General features: G+C 48.2%; 2 protein-coding genes across 10 annotated transcripts in view; one reads left to right on the top strand and one right to left on the bottom strand.

The window, feature by feature from the left end:
* Positions 1-6,372, bottom strand: part of Ears2 (glutamyl-tRNA synthetase 2, mitochondrial) — a 22,274-nt gene extending 15,902 nt beyond the window's left edge. The window contains exons 1-3 of one of the 7 annotated variants that reach the window (XM_078024207.1): positions 3,251-4,930; positions 2,062-2,131; positions 1,754-1,909 (exon numbers count right to left, since the gene is read on the bottom strand). In XM_078024207.1, coding sequence (XP_077880333.1) covers positions 1,754-1,909; positions 2,062-2,068 — 163 coding nt within the window. In that variant the 5' untranslated portion in view covers positions 2,069-2,131; positions 3,251-4,930. Of the gene's footprint in view, positions 1-1,753; positions 1,910-2,061; positions 3,229-3,250; positions 4,933-5,034; positions 5,339-6,188 lie in introns of those variants that run through there. The other 6 variants (XM_078024206.1, XM_078024204.1, XM_005323749.5 and 3 more) reach the window with 6 other exon arrangements.
* Ubfd1 (ubiquitin family domain containing 1) lies at positions 5,427-17,424 on the top strand. 3 transcript variants are annotated; one of them, XR_013426991.1, is made up of 8 exons: positions 5,427-5,605; positions 5,794-6,126; positions 7,190-7,398; positions 10,471-10,536; positions 10,678-10,783; positions 12,099-12,143; positions 14,591-14,673; positions 17,042-17,189. XR_013426991.1 is itself a non-coding variant. In XM_078024211.1 (8 exons), exons 1-7 carry the CDS (start codon positions 5,581-5,583, stop codon positions 14,669-14,671), a joined length of 885 nt encoding a protein of 294 aa, XP_077880337.1. In that variant the 5' UTR covers positions 5,427-5,580; the 3' UTR covers positions 14,672-14,673; positions 17,042-17,424. The 3 variants fall into 3 exon arrangements, 2 of the variants coding, with proteins under 2 accessions (XP_077880337.1, XP_077880336.1); XM_078024211.1 differs by having other exon boundaries at positions 12,099-12,163; positions 17,042-17,424; XM_078024210.1 differs by lacking the exon at positions 12,099-12,143 and having other exon boundaries at positions 17,042-17,424.

The raw sequence follows: 17,424 nt of genomic DNA, 5'->3' as shown, positions 1-17,424 counted from the left end.
TGGATGGGACTGGGCTCAAACCTACTGATTTACATGCAATGTCTGAAGGAGGCAAATCCATAGGAAGAGAAAGTAGATTAGCAGTTGCTGGTGGGGTAGGGGAAGTGGAATGAAGAGTAACTGTTAAGAGACAGCAGTTTCTTTTCCAGATAATGAAAATGTTCTAGGACTAGTGGTGACAGCTGTACAACAAGGGGAATATACTAAAAACCACCGAATTGTGCACTTCGAAAGGGTGAATTTCAAGTTATGTGAATTATATGTCAGTTAAAAAAAAAAATGACACCCAAAGTGAGGAGCTCTAGACATCAGCCATCCTGGGGACCTGCTCTCTGCCCTGAGAACCGTGCGGGTGTGTGTGCTCCGCTGAGGGGCTCAGACCTCACCCACCCATCAGGCTGCACCAGGAGCTCCAGGAGCCAGGGACCATCAGCCTGCTCATCACTCTACCCCTCGTGCCCAGCACAACACCTGGACACATGGCAGGAGCTCCATGAGGTTCTCACCTCAGCTTTGCTTTAGCTCCAGGCAACCCCTGTCCCCAGATCTCCAGTGGCCCTGCTTTGTTCACTGCCCTGAGGCCACGCTGGCCTCCTGGCCACTTCTCAGATCCACCCCGCACTTCCTTTCCTGGGAACTTTGAGACTGATTCCCTGGGCTTTGAGCAGTTTCCCTCAGGTGATTCCAGGACTGGCCCCTATTTCATTCAAGTCTCCACGCCAATGACTCCTCCTCAGAAGAGACTACCCCACTGAAAAGCACTCCTCACCCAAGTCCCCAACCCTTCTCCACACCTCTTATCATCACTTAACATCAGGGCAACAGGAATGAGCTGATGAGTCTGTCCCTTCTCCATGAGCACCGGGTCTTTACCTAATGTCCCCAGGGTCTTTATCTAATGTCCCCAGCACCTGGACTGGAACATGGATCACAATGAGTGATCTTACTAAATACATTCCTTTATTCAATGAGCCTCAAAGGAATATGTGCTAAAACCTATATTAGAATCTATAAATAAAAATGATTTCTGCCCTTTAGAAACTCAGAGTCTAGTGAATGATTTACACGAGATGAGAGCACACATCTCAAAACAATCTTGGTATTTTCCCTTAGGGTCGTTAACTTTGACCAGTCATACCTGTCCCTAGCAGAGGTTTGCAGGGTTGTTTTGACCTGGGAAACACAACATACTCCTCCTTGTTTTCCCTGAGCTTAGCTGTCCTCAGAATTAAACTTTCCACAGGATCAACTTCAGAGACTGCACATATTTTGTTTGGCTCATATAATGTGTTTAAAAAAAAAAAAAGTCTGAGCTCAGACTTAACAATGGGAAGTATTCATAAAATAAAAATGAAAAATAAATAAAGTGCACTTCTGTCCCTCTTGGAACCAGAGGACTGGACAAGCTGGGCCACATTCCCATGGGACCAGGAGCTGCAGCTCAGAGGCACTGCCTCTTTTGGAAGACGCCTGCTTCCTCTGCTCACCACAGGCCCAGCTCCCCAGTTCCCACTCGCCTGGGAGTCTTGCCTGGCCTGGTAGGGAATGGACTTGAGATTCTGAGATAAGAACAGGAGTCTCAAACAGCCTTGGAGCTTGCTTTAGGAGCCCTGGCATCTTTCCAGGTGGCAAATGCCACCTCAGGTAGCATAAATGTACCTTTTTTCCATTCTCCACCATGAGAAGATCTACAGACTCCTTTTCCTGCTCCCTATTCCTTCCTTGAAGATGGTCCTCTCCCTGCCAGCCTCACCTGCCCACTCCAGCATGTCCTCAATATTCTCTGCTGCCCCAGGCACAAGGCGGCTCTGATCCGTGTCTTCCAGCCTCAGGATGAAGCTCCCCTGATGCTTCTTGGCAAAGATGTAGTTGTACAGGGCAGTGCGGAGGCCACCCAGGTGCAAGAAGCCTAGTGGAAAAGAACAATTCAGACAAGTCAGGGAAAACGAAATCACAAGTCTCATCTGAGGGGCAAACAAGTTCTTCTTGTGACCGAATGTCTCAATGAATTAAAGACCAAATATGGGGCTGGGGATGTGGCTCAAGCGGTAGCGCACTCGCCTGGCATGCGTGTAGCCCGGGTTCGATCCTCAGCACCACATATCAACAAAGATGTTGTGTCCGCCGAGAGCTAAAAAATAAATATTAAAAATTCTCTCTCCCTCTCCTCTCTCTTTAAAAAAAAAAAAAAGACCAAATATGGCTCTGCCTGTCCCATCTCCCTGACCAACAACCAGACAGTCAGACTGTCACAAAAGAGGACTGGGTGGTGGACTCATTTAAGTTCTCATCTTGGAAATGGAAGATCATCCATGTTCTGGAGCCTGTCATTTTGTAAAAATGCTCCAATTGTCCCTAAATGTATTCACCACTCTACTTTGATATTTGCCTCAAGGACACATTTCCCTCAAGGAGAGGTAGACCGCATCACACAGGCATTTAACTTATGCCTTGGTCTCCTTTGGAAGACCAAGTTAATTACAAGTGAATAACAAATTTAAAATTCTATAGCTGGTGCAGTGATATATATCTGTAATCTCAGTGGCTTGAGAGGCTGAGACATGAGAATCTCAAGTTCAAGGTCAGCCTTGGCGATAAACTGCTTCTGGGTTAAATTCTCAGTTACTCCCCCTCCAGAAAATACTTTAAAATCCTATTTTGCATATATACTCTATGCACACCTTATAAGTTAATTTTGTATACTTGAGCACTAGCTTTAAATACTAACCAAAACAAAATTTGACTCCACAATATTTTCCTGCACCAGAGTTTAAACTTTTTTTAAAAATATATATATTTTTTGTAGTTGTAGATGGATACAATACCTTTATATTTATCTTTATGTGGTGCTGAGGTTCAAACCAGGGCCTCACATGTGCTAGGCAATGGCTCTACCACTGAGCGCCAACCCCAGCCCCCAGAGTTTACACACTTACTTTTTCATCATTCTTCACTGAGAACTTAAATTTAAGTTTTCCTACGGCTGTCATCTCCCCTCCCCTTACTTTCTTTGGTCTAGTCCAGAGACCTGAGTCTCTACAGTAAGCTCATCTACATTTCCAGGTATCTGAGGGAGCACAGTTTTCCTCCTGTTTCAACATGGACTCTATGTGTGACCTTTGCCACCACAAAACCAGTGGTGTTCAATGGCACTGGGTACTAGGAACATGAAAGACACAGTCCTCATAGTTAAAAACAAGGCCTCTGACATCACATTTACCTGGATTGAAATTCCGCATCTATCACTTACCAGTTGCTACCCTTTGGGCACTCTACTTAAATTTTTTGAGCTTTAATTTCCGTATCTGCTAGAGGGATTAAAAACAAAAAAAATAGGCCAGCCGTGGTGGCACACATTTGTAATCCCAGTCTCTCTGGAGGTTGAAGAAGGAGGATTGAAAATTAGAGGCCAGCCTTAGCAATTAGCAAGACTAAATAAATAAACAGATAAAGAGCTGGGGGGCGGGTTGTAGCTTGGTGGTAGAATATCCCTGTGGTAGTGGTACCTACAGTATCAAAAAAAAAAAAACCACTTTATTACAAGGTTGCTGTGATATCTAAATGCTTGCTGCTGAAATATTCCTTCAATTAATTTTTAGCTAGCACAGTAATCTATGCTGCTTGATGATTCTTTTATCTGTTTGTAGTCAACAGCTTTCCTATACAAATGAGCTCTTCCTGCAAATCTTCAGGGAAATGGGAATTATAATGATCATAACAGAGGGTACTGTTCGTTAAATGTCTTTTATAAGATTAGACCTTACTAAGTGGCTCAGCTACATTGGCGCAAATCCAAGGCAAGTACTATTATTAGTTCTACTTGACAGCAAAACTGAGGCTCAGCGATGTTAAGTAATTTGCCTAAGTTACACATCTAGGAATTGGCAGAGAGAGAAATTTGGATCCAGACAATCCTAGGACTTGGCACTCTACCGTTAAGTACTCCTAAAAGCAAGGCGCACAGTCTAGTGCTGATACACTATAACTGTTGCCAGCTCACAACAGACTAGCATAGAAAGAGTAAAGGTTTCGAAACATGTAGCAACTATTTTTTTGTATAGCAATTTAATAGAGTAAATTTTGTCTGTTGTACTGAAAAAAATAAATGGGCTTCTATGTCCTATGTTTTCAGATCTTCCGTTTTCCTAGTACTTCATTTATATTGATTTTTACAATATAATTGTGAAGTTATATTGTAAAAACACAACTGAAAATTAAAAACCACTGCTTCCACCATGGATGATTTGAGAAACACTGCTCTCTATATAGGATACAGTGTGCATAGAAAGCTGTCACGTGCACCTGGAACTTGGCCACAAAGATGCTTATCTGCTAGCTGCGGGGTATGGAATAAAAGGCTTGCCAAGCGCAAAGCAGAGCGGGCAGAAGGTAGCCTTGGTGAGAAAGAATGTTGGGAACTGGTGTGGTAGTGGGTTGACAGGAGGTTGGAGACAAGTGGGTCTCCAGCAGGTTACACAATGGATCTGTGCTTCGCTGGCTTGCAAAGCTCTCAACGCTCCCAACCGCGGGGCTTTTGCACCTCCCATTTCCTCTGCCCAGGTTTTCCCATGAGCTTCACATAGGAAGACCCCTTGGTTCTCGGTTCTCAGCTCACACGTTCTCTCCTGAGCAAGGCCTTCTTGAGCATCTCACCCTAACCTCAGCTTCCTACTCTGCTCTGTTTCCCGCATGGCCCCTGTGACTCCAGAGTCACTTTTTATAAGTGGCCACTAGAACACAGACTTCATTTTCAGTGACCACCATCCCGACGACCAGGACGTGGCACGGTGTATACTCAACACGCGTTCACTGAATGCATGAAAAAAGTGATCTATAGAGATGTTGCAGAGATGTTCCCGGAAACGCGAAACCTTTCCGCTCCGGGACCTCAATTTCTGCCTCCGTAAAATGGGGTCGCGCTGCCCTCCCCCGTCTGACGCCACCGGAAGGGATTTGTTCAGGAACCTTCGGGGGGGCGGGGACGGGGACGGGAAGGTGGGCCGCGGCCTGCAGCGTCACGTCCGCCGAGGTTACCTGTCGGGCTGGGAGCGAACCGCACTCGAACCGCAGTCCCGGGATCGATGCCCAGGCTGGCTTCATGCCGTCCCACCGAGCGGCCCAAGGCCGCCGGGGGTGTCCGGAACCGAAGCAGTCTCTTCAGGAGCGTCGCCATGTGGGCTAGACTCGCACACGTGGGCTTCTTAGTGCGTCACTTCCGGGGACTCCTCCCAGCCAATCTCCCTCTGCCACAGAGAGCGCAGCCCCGCCCCTTAAAGGCGCAGGCCCCTACTTTGAAAACACGCCCCCTAGACGGCAGCTGCCAAACTCGACCACGAGGGGGCGGAACCCAGCGAGCGGGCGATTTCCCGGACCCGCCCCCCGCCCCCACACAAGGCTCGGGAAAGCTAAAGCGTGGCAGGGGCTGGACCAGGGAAGCGGAGGAGGCGGGTCTCCATAGAAACCTCCACCTGTTTCCGGCCAGGCTGAGCGAGATTAGGGGCTGCTGCGGGGGCCAATCTCAGCCAGCTCGCTTCTTCCCAGCGGCCTCTGCGGGAGCGGTGGGTGTTGTACACAATCATCATGGCGGCGGCCGGAGCCCCGGATGGTGAGTGCGGAGGGGGTGGCCGGCGCGGGGCTGGGACCCAGGCTGCGGGCGCTCGCGGGCGGGGCGGGGATGCGGCCTGGACCCGGAGGGAGGAGCGTGTTTCGGGAGCGGTGAAGCGGCGGCGCCCGGCCAGAGTCGGGTTCCAGGCCCAGTCGGCGGCGAGCGCCCACCCCCTAACCCCCTTGCAGGCATGGAGGAGCCTGGCATGGACACGGAGGCCGAGACCGTGGCCACCGAGGCGCCCGCGCGGCCCCTCAACTGCATGGAGGCCGAGGCCGCGGCGGGGGCGGCGGCGGCCGAGGATTCCTGCGACGCGCGAGGCAGTCTGCAGCCGGCCCCGGCCCAGCCCCCTGGGGACCCCGTGGCGCAGGCCTCGGTCAGCAACGGCGAGGACGCGGGTGGCGGCGCGGGCAGGGAGCTGGTGGACCTGAAGATCATCTGGAACAAGACCAAGCACGACGTGAGGGTGCCTCTGGACAGCACGGGCTCCGAGCTGAAGCAGAAGATCCACTCGATCACAGGTAATCTCGGCGCTGACAGCCCGCTCCCTCCACCCCACCCCCCTTTAGCCTCCAGTGCTTACGCTGCACTAGACATTGTGCTCGCTGCCCTCTGTGCATCGGCCCCCTCGGTCCTCCCAAGTCAGTGCTTGCATTCCTCCTCATCTGGTTAATAATGGGCAGATGAGACCCTCCATCTCAGAGCTAGCGAGTGGCCCAGCCGAGATTCCAACCCAGCTCCGACTCTTTAAGTCTGTAGTGTCGCTAGTAAAAATCACCTGAGGCACTCGTTAACTTCACAGCACCTCGGCCCTTCCCCGGGAGATTCTGATTCATTGGGTTTGGGATTCGGCCAGGAGCTTATTTTTTTAGCATATCATCTTAGATTCCAACTTTCACAAGGAAAGGTTAGGAAATACTGCTGGTGGCTGTCTTGCTGACCCTTCACAGGTACTCATATGTATTCATTTTCTCTCATTTACACTTATTTTTTTTTCATTTATAGTTCTTGGCCATTTGAAATGATGCTCTTTTTTCTCTCTGTGGCCTATAAGCTGGGTAAAAGCAGTAACTTTGTCCTTATTGACTTCTATATTGCTGACACCTGTGAACCCTCCTTGAATATTTGAGTGATTGGATGTTGCACAATTTGGAAACAGCAATAGCTAAGAAAATTTTTTTTTAGTTGCAGATGGACACAGTACCTTTTATTTTATTTATTTATACGGGGCTGAGGATTGAACCCAGTGCCTCACACATGCTAGGCAAGTGCTCTACCACTGAGCCACAACCCCAGCCTGTGATAGCTAAAATTCATTGAGCAATTCATTGAACAAAAACAGGCACTATGCTGAATGTTCTACATTTGTCCTGTCTCTTAATCCTTATAACAAATCTATGCAGAAAGATCTACTTTCATCTCTGTTAGAAAGTTCTGGAATTTGAGGCTCAGATGTGAATTACCCAGGTTCACAAAACAGATGATGATGGAGCCCCTGTTCACTTCCTGCTCCATCATCAAAGTACTGTATGGTCCGTGCATTTTTTTTTTCCTTTCATTCTTTGCCCTCTACCTTTTCCCAAGGTCTCCCGCCTGCCATGCAGAAGGTCATGTATAAGGGACTTGTCCCTGAAGATAAGACGTTGAGAGAAATAAAAGTGACCAGTGGAGCCAAGATCATGGTGGTTGGCTCTACGATAAATGATGTCTTAGCAGTAAACACACCCAAAGATGCCGCACAGCAGGACGCCAAGGCCGAAGAGAACAAGAAGGAGCCTCTCTGTAGGCAGAAAGTGAGTCCATCTTGTGCTTGTTGGTCCTGAGAAATGAGAGGCTTTGTCCTCTGCAGCCTTGGTTGATGATGTTCTCCCTAGAATAAGCTCCTTTTTGGACAGGGCCCCTGATGGAAATTTATGGCAGCAGTTGGGTGCAGCAGAGTGGAGGTGACAGCTACCTGAGATTTGCAACTTTGTCTCGTCTGGCGGGTCAGTGTGTCTCAAGTCTACCTACTTTAGGATAAGGCCTTTGAACAGGGAGGCTTCAGACCAGATATGAAAAGAAATTAGATGTGGGCTTCTCTATCTGGCTGAGTGCAAAAAGAAAAAAAATGTCAGTACTAGTATTAAGCCTCCATTTTGAAAAGTGGTTACATTTGAGTTTTTGTTTGTGGCTTTTCTCAAGTCAACAAGTGTAATTCTGAAGAGGCATGGAAATCAACCAATTTCAGAGTTCCTCTGAGACTGACCATTTCAGGAACTCGAATGAAGCTGAATAGGAAGATAATGACACTTTTTTATTTATTTATTTTTTGTCCTCCTGAACCATGAAATGAGGACCTGACTTTTCTCCGTTGCTCGTTTGGATAGAAGAGATCCAACTTTGTTTTGTAATCATTGTAGCCATTAAAATTCCTTTTATTTTTACTTAATTATTTTATTTTATTTTTTTGGTTGCTGTAGTGGGGTTGGCAAGTGCTCTATTACTGAGCTACATCATCAGCCCTTCTGAAAAATTTTGTTTTGAAATGGGATCTAGCTAAGTTGCCCAGGCTGGCCTCAAATTTGCAGTTCTCCTTCTTCAGCCTCCTGAGTGGCTAGGATTACAGGCATGTACCACTATGCCAGCTTCAAATTCTTTTTTTGTTTTTAGGAAAAGTGAGATTATTTTACTGTAAAGGGAACAGTTTAGGAAAAATCATTGTTCGTGATCTTATTACCCAGTGAATCCCACTTGTTGCTGAATAGCTTCCTTGTACAGAAAACAGGTGTTCTCATTTTAATCTGTGTCCTAAGCAGAGGAGAGCAACTTGGACTGATACCAGTTTTAGTGATAATAGGTACTAAGATATATGGCCAACATTAGGAAACCCAATTTTGTGTTAGAAATCCGTAATCCCTTTTGTGTGCTTTCAAGTTTTCAAAAGGGTTCTGAAAACCAGGAGTGCTTTTATAAATATGCAGCAAAACCTGATTAGAGTGTGAATATTCATATTTTGCTCTAGAAATATTAACATACTGGTGACAAGTGGCTCCCCCAGGCCCCATAGAGGATATTATATAATTTTGAAAGTATATTTTCTGAAACTTTTTTTTCTTTTAGCACATGGACACAATGTCTTTATTTTGTTTATTTTTATGTGGTGCTGAGGTTTGAACCCAGTGCTTTACACATGCTAGGCAAGTGCTCTGCCACGGAGCCATAACCCCCGCCCTGAAACTCTTAAAGTCTAAAATATCTGTGTATAGGAAGTTTTGTGTTGGTTTTGCTTTTTGGTGCTGGGGATTAAACCTGGGGCCCTGTACATACTTTACCACTGAGCTATTCTCCTACCCATCCTTAGGATTTTAGATAAGGGATCATAGACCTATATTACCATCCAAAAGGTGTTTATTTGAAGGTTTTTTCACTCTCCACATAAGGGGTCATAATATCCTGTAATGTGTTCTCTTTTCCCACCTTCCCTGTCACATGTATGAACAGATCTGAGTGAGCATTCTCACTGGTCACACCCTTAGAGCATAACATGCCTTGTAAATACAGGTTTTAAGTGACTGGTGGTAGTTTAACAGGCTTAGAACCGTTCTCCACAGTGCAGGAAGGATTCTTCAAAAGGTGCTTGTAAGGCATGACTCGTAATTATGCTTCCCACCTGTGCCACTTTGTTTGAGTGATGCCAGTTATTATGAGGTATGACATGGCCTAATAAGGGATCCAGTCCCTTCAGCTTTTTATGGACACGTTCAGGTATCTGGAGCTGATGTGCAGGGTGACTCTTTGCTGGCAGTGTGGCATTCATTCCTGCCACAGGTTCTGCATGTCAGTGAGTAAGTGAGCTGGCTCATGGTTCCTGGTGCTTACATTTGACCAAATTTTTACCCTCTGTCCATTCCTTGTCCCCTAGTGCCAGCTTTACCAAGCATTGACCTGGAAAGCCACAGTTGGAGAAAAGATGAGACTTGAGAGCTGTAGGGGCCATGGATTCGAACCCCTATGAGCTGCCTCACCTCCTCAGCGTTGGGTGGGAGTGAGGTTTGAGACTTCTTAGTGTCAAAGTAGTCAGTGTTTCTGCTTGGAAATGTAATTCCTCAAGTTTTCTTTGAGGCTGGGGTTAAGGATGGGGCAGTAGGGAAGACGTCTTCGATGGGCTGGGGGTCCCTTCTCAGCAGTTAGGTTGATTACCAGCATCTTGAAGTTCTCTTTGGGAGTTGAAGTTGACAGAGATTGCTGACATTTTCTACCTGCCAGAAGAGCAACACCCTTTGCAGCTTTATCAAGGTGTTTAATCCTTTCATTGGTGACTTTTTGCAAAGAAAGGGAGTAGAACATTTGATTGAGCAATCTGGAAATCCTCTTGGCTCCAGAAGTTCATTGGATATTATAGCTACATTGAGCTGATTAAATAATTAAATTAAGTATTCAGTTCTTCAGTCTTGTTTCTGTTTAATTATTGCAGTACCAGGGATTGAACCCAGGGGCACTTTACTACTGAATTACACCCTTTTTTAAATTTTGAGACAGGATCTTGCTCAGTCGCCTAGGCTAGCTTTGAACTTGTAATCCTTCTGCTTCAGCCTTCCTGGTAGCTAGGAGCATACACCTGGCAGTTCTCAGTCTTACTAGCCACATTTTAAGTGCTTAATAGCCTCATATTGACTGATGGCCAACACAGGTGTGGAAGATTCCCTCATCACAGCAACTCCTAAGGACAGCACTGCTCCGCTGTGTCAAGGGATCATGGTCTGCAAACATTAAAGGCTTTTGCACAAAAATGTTAAGACTTTCTTCATCCCATTTTGATACAGAGCAATGTGATTAAATTGTAAACAGCTATGTCACGTGACAGTGTCTTCTGGCTTGTGTTGTAGCAACACAGGAAGGTGCTGGATAAAGGGAAACCTGAAGACGTCATGCCGTCTGTCAAGGGGGCCCAGGTAAGCCCGACTTCTTTGTGACCATCTGGAAAGGAACCAGTCCCACCTTCAGAGAGTCTTGTAATTGTTTCCTCACGTCCTGTCCCTTCTTTTCTCTGTCCAATTGTCCCTGCCCCTCTCACCATGTCGTCGTGCCTCCAGGAGCGCCTGCCAACGGTACCCTTGTCCGGCATGTATAACAAGTCTGGAGGAAAAGTGAGACTCACCTTTAAGCTCGAACAAGACCAGCTGTGGATTGGCACTAAAGGTAAGTTGGTTCTCAGCCTCCTCCCAGCCCACGCCTGCCTCTGCCGCCCAGCAGCACTGGTTCTGAGGGCTGCCGCTCCTCGTTGGAACCTCTCGCCTCACTGCTTTGTGTGCTTCTGGCTTTTGAATTTGCTTTTAGATGCTCATGTCTTGTTTGGACCCTTTTTGCTCCTGTGCAGTCTGATACCAGAGCCGACCTGTTGAACATTGGCTCCTTGCACAGAGAACCAGAGGTCCAGAACATGTGGCCCAGGGCCAAGTGCTGGTCTCCGTAAAGGGCTTTATGGGCTTACTTAAACACAATTTGCAAAAATCAGGAGATTTTACTTAATCTGATTTTTGAGGGGCTTCTCTTGGGGAAAAAAAAAAATCAAAAGATTGGGGCCTGCCTTCCCATGGCACCGAGGAGCTAGAACTGAGTAGTGGTTCGCAGTGGGCCGTGCTCCTCTCCCCGTGTAGCCAGCTTGCTCATTATGTCGCCTGCCTGGTCCCTGTAGGTCAGTAGACCTGTGCTAGGTGAGGTTTTCCTGACTGCTGCCTGAGTCCCCCCGCCCGGGTGCCCTCCGCCCTGCTGTGCGCAGTATCTGGGTCACCCTTGCTGTTTCCTGGGGAGTGTCTTGGACCATGCTCGCTCTCCCTTCCCTTAGTGGTTACAAAGTCTTGTTGGTTACATTCTGTAACGTCTGTGTCCCTTTCTTGGCCACCATGCGTGTGTGTGTGTGTGTGTGTCAGGGCTATTAACACCTCTCAAGTTGTGTTAAGAGCAAGTCTGTCACCTCCCTGCTCGGCCGTCATCTTCTGTCCTGTCCACGTTGTGTACTCTTTTTTTGTTTTGTTTTTACTTATTTTTTAGTTGTAGTTGGACACATTACCATTATTTTTATGTGGTGCTGAGGATGGAACCCAGGGCCTCTCACATGCTAGGCGGGCGCTCTACCGCTGAGCCACCACCCCAGCTCCCCCAGTCATATACTCCTTTTGTCACTGGCTCCTACATTCAAAACACCTTTGGCCCCTTAACACCAAGTTCAAATGCCTGAACCCAGTGCTGCGTGTTCTTCACAGTGAGCCCCAGTATAGATTTATTGCCTGCTCTGCGTGCCCTGTTGTCCCTGTGTGTCTCGGCTGACTTCCTCCGCTTTGCTCATGCTGTGCCCTTCCTGTCGTTAATGAACTCTTCAGAGGCCCTGCCGCAGTGCCCCCTCCTAATGAAGCCTCCCTGATAGCTCCCATCCCCTCCAAATGAACTGCTGCCGCTTCTGTTCCTCATGTCCCCAGAGCACTCATTACTCTCTGACTTGTCTGTCCCCCGTTAGATTCCCGGAGGGAACCGAACAATTCACCTGTTTCTGGCCAGCACTGTAGGTATTCAGTGTGCGAGGTAAATGCTAAAGAGAAGTATAGGGGTCCCATTATCTGAGGCTAATTGGTTTCAGGGACAGGCCATTTGTTATGACTCCACTAAAATGGGACCAAAGTTTTATAGAAAATAAAACTTGGGACAAGGGTGGCGGGGAGTGAGATTTTTATCATCTAGAACATTCTAGAACACAGAAATAAGTTTCTTATTTTCAATTCTGTGCTGGTTCTTAAAATGAGCAGATTGAAATGCCAAAAGCGCTTGAGTTTTCTAACATTTTATGGTAACTTCTTATAGTCTTCATTTCACATGCAGCTCAACTGCCTGGTCAGAGCAAGCTTTGCAAATTTGGAGGGGCTCCCTGGTTTCTCCAAGGGCCTTCAAGCCCTTCACTAGACCACTCTTTCCTGCCCCCATCCTCCTCATCAGCGGCCAGCTGCCTGCCTGTGTTGGCTTTGCGGGTGATCTCGCTTGGTTCTCCATCATTGCATTCATTTGCTGGAGCGCATAGACCTCCTGCCTCTTGCCAGACTTCTCCCTTGGCTTGTGGGCAGCCCACTTGAAGGCAGTTGCCAAGGTGGATCCAGGAAGAGAGTAATGTGCAGGAGGGTAGGTGCAGCACGGTCTGGTGAGGCCTGAGTCTCTCCAAGCTCGCTGGGCCCTCAAGGAATATCTTTGTGTTATGAAGTGGTGTAGGAGATGCATAGTAACCACGTGGACAGACTTTACTAAGAATTGCCCGTCCTTAAGTTGGAGGTTTTCAGTGGCCGCCTTCTTGCTTTGGCTTGAGGGCAGAGCTCTCGAAGCAGCTTCCGAGCTAATGAGAGCTTCCTTCCTCACCAGCCCTGGTGCCATCCAGACTTGGCCGAAGCTGAGACCTTACTCCCACCCAGACCTTGGGGTCAGTGTGCCTCAGCAGCCCAGGGAGCAGATGCCCTTCCCACTGGCCCAGGAGTCCTGTTATTAGTGGCAGTACTTGGAGGAGGACAGCTTGTGCTGGGAGCTGGCTGCTAGCCACTGGCATTGTCTTTCCACCAGCCAGAAGCTGCTATGGACGACCCTCCCTGTCCATCCCTGTCCGTGGGGTGCTTTGCTAAGTAAGCGGCCCCCCCAGGCTTTTGTGCTCTCCTTGCTGCTTGTGTAGGAGGAAGCCGAGCTGATGGACTCGGGCACAGCAGAGCAGGAAGCACCCGCAGCTCCAGGAGCCCTGAGCCCTGTTTGTGGCGCTCTCGTCTAGTTTAGTTGCCATCACCCTGGAACGGGGGACCAGCAGGTCCAATCTCTGAAGGTTTCAAGAGAAGCCAGAAATCCATATTTTTATGTGAAATCTCCAGACATTTCAAGGTGAAAGCTGTTTTAGAAAGTTTCAATCTTCACCACTGGTTTAGAGACCTAGAAAGTCGAAGCCCAAGAGAACATCTTTGGGTTCCTTGCCCCTGATCCCCATTTTTCAGAGGCAGGGCCCCCAGTGTGGTCAGCAACAAGGCCAGAACCCTGTCTGTAAATTGCTAGTCAGGCCGCTTGCCTATTTTCACATTCTACCTTTCCAGATTTTTCTTTCTGCCAAGGCTGCCATGGGTCCTTCTCTCCTTGATTCAGCTTGCTGGGAATGCCTGCCCCTGCCTCACACCCACCCTGCTGCACGGGGCTCCTGCCCAGCAGGCTCATCTCACTCCAGGCACCCTGTCCGCCACCTCTTTCTTAGCGTCTTCAGCCCGTGTCATCAGTGTTGTTTCAGTCGTCATTCACGCCAGGTTGTAGAACACCTGATGTGTGCACAGGGAGAATGCTCGGCAGGGCCTGGTGTGGAAGGTGGCCTTACAGCTGGAGCACTCCTCCCTCCTGTGAGAGCCCCGGGAACACTGCTGCTCCTCTGTCCTTGGCCTCTTAACTCCTATGCCAGGCGCCCAGGATCTCAGCCGATGCTGAGCTTGGGCCGTGAGGGTATAAAGGAGTTTCTTGGTATTTATTTAAAAAACCATCAGACTTTGAAAACTATCGCCAGGGAAGATCTATTTCTGCTCTCAGAAACTTTTGTCATCATTCCCAATCCTGTTCCCCATTTGCTCCTGCGAAATTCCAAGTCTCCTAGCTGGGAGTGGTGGCACGTGCCTGAAATACCAGCCACTCGGGAGGCTGAGGCAGGAGGATGACAAATTCCAGGCCACCCGGGCGACTCAGCAAGACCCCGTCTCAAAAAATCAAATGGGCTGGTGATAGAGCTTAGTAGGAGTGCACCCCAGAGTTCAGTCCCCAGTAGGAAAGAAAGTTCCCAGCTGCCAAGCAGGGATGTAGGGGCACTATTTAAAGATGCTGCCCCGTGGTCCCTCAAGGGCCTGGTGCCATGAGCCGTTTACTGTAGATCCTGTAGCCTTGATGAGGGAGGGACTGCTGCAGCCGAGGAACTGGGGGGCCTTTGAATAACCACTGTCGTCCCTCTCAACCTAGAGCGAACTGAGAAACTGCCCATGGGCTCCATTAAAAATGTGGTCAGTGAACCTATTGAAGGACACGAGGACTACCACATGATGGTAAGTGGCCTGACCTGGCCCCCAGCTAGGTGCCGGTTCTGCCTTCTCTAGCAGGGGGTGGATTTCAACTGAGCTTTGCTATTGAAGAAAAAACATTGTCTTCTAAGGACTGTGTTAAGACTCTTGTGTTTTCTTGTCACTAAGAACTTGACCCATGACCCTCTTCTCAGTTCTGTTTTGCAGCTGCCCCCCTACCCCCCACCCCCATGCCACAGCTGGAGGGGCGCGTTTCTCCTGTGCTGTTAGACTTCTCCTGTACCTCCCTCTCATTTGTCATATTTTGTTTTTAGACCAGGAAAATAAATACGAAGAGGAGGAATGGGTTGTGGATTTCATTTTTAAATTTTTCTTGATTTTAAAAAAGAGAGCACCCCCTGGCCTTGGTGTTGAGGCGTCTAGGTGTCACCCTCGTGGTGTCCGATGCAGGGCCAGGCTCTCCGCAGGGCCCAGGCTGTGCTTCCAGGCAGTGTGTCTGGAGCCACTCCCCAGGTCTGCAGAGCAAGCAGTGTAGACCAGGCTCCCTTTTCCAGCACTATTTGAAGGGGTCCCCCCACACCCCCCCCTTTTTTTTTTTTTTTTTTGGTAACTTTTCAGTGCTGAATATTGAACTCAGCCTCAAGTATGCTAGATCGAGGGGCCACTTTATACAGGAAGTTTAACTGCCTAAACTCTGAAGTTGCTATGACAGGGACTTGACCTGAGCTAGCAGTGGTGTGAGGGCAGGACCATTTGCCCTCTTCTGTGAGGAGGGAGGTTTTTTCAGCGTCTATGGATAGTGGTGCACTCCGTCCCAAGGAGAAGGAGCAGTTCAGTGGTTTGACCAGCGGGTGGTGTTGCGAATTCCATGGCAGAGGGATCTGTCAGAAGATCTCCTTGTTAAAGGGAGAAATCAGCTAGAGAGCCAGCCTGTCCCTGTGCCTGCCATGTATGGTGGTGCTAGTGCAGGGCTGTGGTTGGGACTCTAGGCTGCAAGTTCCTGTCCTTCCTGAAAGTGGCCACAACATCACTGGGGCTTCTTTCAGGCCCATCCGTGGCCCTTCACCCTGCTTCACTGCAGTCTACATGACTGCAGACAGGTTTGATTTGCCTTCATTATTTTTCTGTTTTAATGGTGGCATTTTTGTGTTTGAAGTATTTGTGTGAGCATTTTGACTCTGTAGGGTTTGCAGCCTCAGATTTCAGGCGGCCCGATGGTAGGGATTACAGACAAGTTGAGCCCACCACCCTGGACATCTCTTCAGGACTTAGTGTGCATGGTAATGAGTTAGTCCTCAGAAAAGTGTTCATTTCCCTAGGGAGTCATTGCTGGCAGAGGGTGGTTCTAGTCACTCCTCCTTCTAAACACTGCTAAGTAGCATTTTTGTGCTGATGAAAAGTATTTACTTCCCTCTTGAAGCACATGCCATTTCTCTAGCTAGATAAATGTGTCACAGTTCACAATTAGAGAAATGTGGCTGTGCTCTTCTTTTGGAGATGAGTTTCTAACAGTACAGGAAAGGAAAGGGAATACCACAAGCCATCCATCCCCCCATCACTGAGAACAATTGTAAATCCTTTGTAACTTGGTTTAAATCTTTTCTTCAAATAAAAAATAAATTCTGCCAACAGCAATGATGTCCCCATTGTCTTCCCCTTCCCCCATTCCCATCATCACACCTGTGTGTCTTTCCATCTACAGTTCTTTTATGTATATGTCGACGGACAAGATTGAGTATTTTTTTTTCCGGTTTTCATAAAGGACATCATGGTGTGTGCTGTTCTGCAACTTGGTTTTTTTCGTTCGACATCATGTTCAGTCATATGAACTCTAGATGCACAAGGACCAGCTCATACCTCTGTAAAGCACGCCAGTGTTTATATGAATAGCTTACACCACTCGGGATCCCGCATCCCCTTCCTGATGGATGTGTAGTTGTTGCTGGGGTGTTATTGTCTCCGCTAGCGCTCTCTCAACGTGCCCACCACTCTCCTTGTGCATGGTGTCAGGTTTTCTAGGGCAGCAGTTCTCAAACTGGTCTTGAGCAGTGTTGGATTACCTGGGAGCTTATTGGAAGTTACTCAGGCCCTGCCCCAAACCAAAACTCCCAGGGGTGCAGCCTGCGGTCAGTTCTCGGGAGCCTTCCAGATGGTTCTGATGCACACGCACGTTTGCAAGCCACTGCCTTGGGGTTGGCCATGCTGAGCCCCACCCCCCTTTTCTTTTCCTGGTTTTTAAACATGTTAGGAGAGTGTCCCCCTGTGCACAATTGCATTTTGTTTTCTTCCCTTTTGAATGAATCCACTTCCCAGCCCTCTCCCCGTGTGTGTGGTTCTGCCTGCTTGGTCACCCGCCTCTGAAGTTGGCTTGGTTTTCCTTTTTCCCTTCCAGGCGTTTCAGTTGGGCCCCACGGAAGCCTCTTACTACTGGGTGTACTGGGTTCCAACTCAATATGTGGATGCAATCAAAGACACTGTGCTGGGCAAATGGCAGTATTTTTGAAAGCACTTTCACCTCTGGCCCAGGAGACTGACCCAAAGTGAAGGACATTGCCGGAGAGGCCTGCAGCAGCCCTGGATTTCAGAGTTCTGGAACTTTGTTCACACACACAAATCTCGATTCAATCGGAGGTGATGTGGTGACTGAAGCCAGAGGTGATGTACTTTCACCATTAGCTTAATTTTAACTTAAAATCACCGATTCCCTTTCTTGCAGTCAGCTTCATACCATTTTTAAAGTCAGTATGGTGGAAATCAATAAATCTGAATTCCGAA

This window comes from Ictidomys tridecemlineatus, chromosome 10 (genome assembly GCF_052094955.1).
Source record: "Ictidomys tridecemlineatus isolate mIctTri1 chromosome 10, mIctTri1.hap1, whole genome shotgun sequence".
In the NCBI taxonomy this organism is placed as follows: Eukaryota; Metazoa; Chordata; class Mammalia; order Rodentia; family Sciuridae; genus Ictidomys; species Ictidomys tridecemlineatus.
The sequence above is the reverse complement of the archived record's forward strand: the minus strand, read 5'-3'. Positions and strand labels throughout refer to the sequence as shown.

What these genes read in the sequence shown, in the direction of transcription:
- Ubfd1 (XM_078024210.1), top strand. Translation starts at nt 5,581, where the DNA reads ATGGCGGCGGCCGGAGCCCCGGATG. An exon ending in GAAGATCCACTCGATCACAG is followed by an intron (nt 6,127 to 7,189) that starts GTAATCTCGGCG and finishes CCTTTTCCCAAG; the next exon opens with GTCTCCCGCCTGCCATGCAG. An exon ending in AGCCTCTCTGTAGGCAGAAA is followed by an intron (nt 7,399 to 10,470) that starts GTGAGTCCATCT and finishes CTTGTGTTGTAG; the next exon opens with CAACACAGGAAGGTGCTGGA.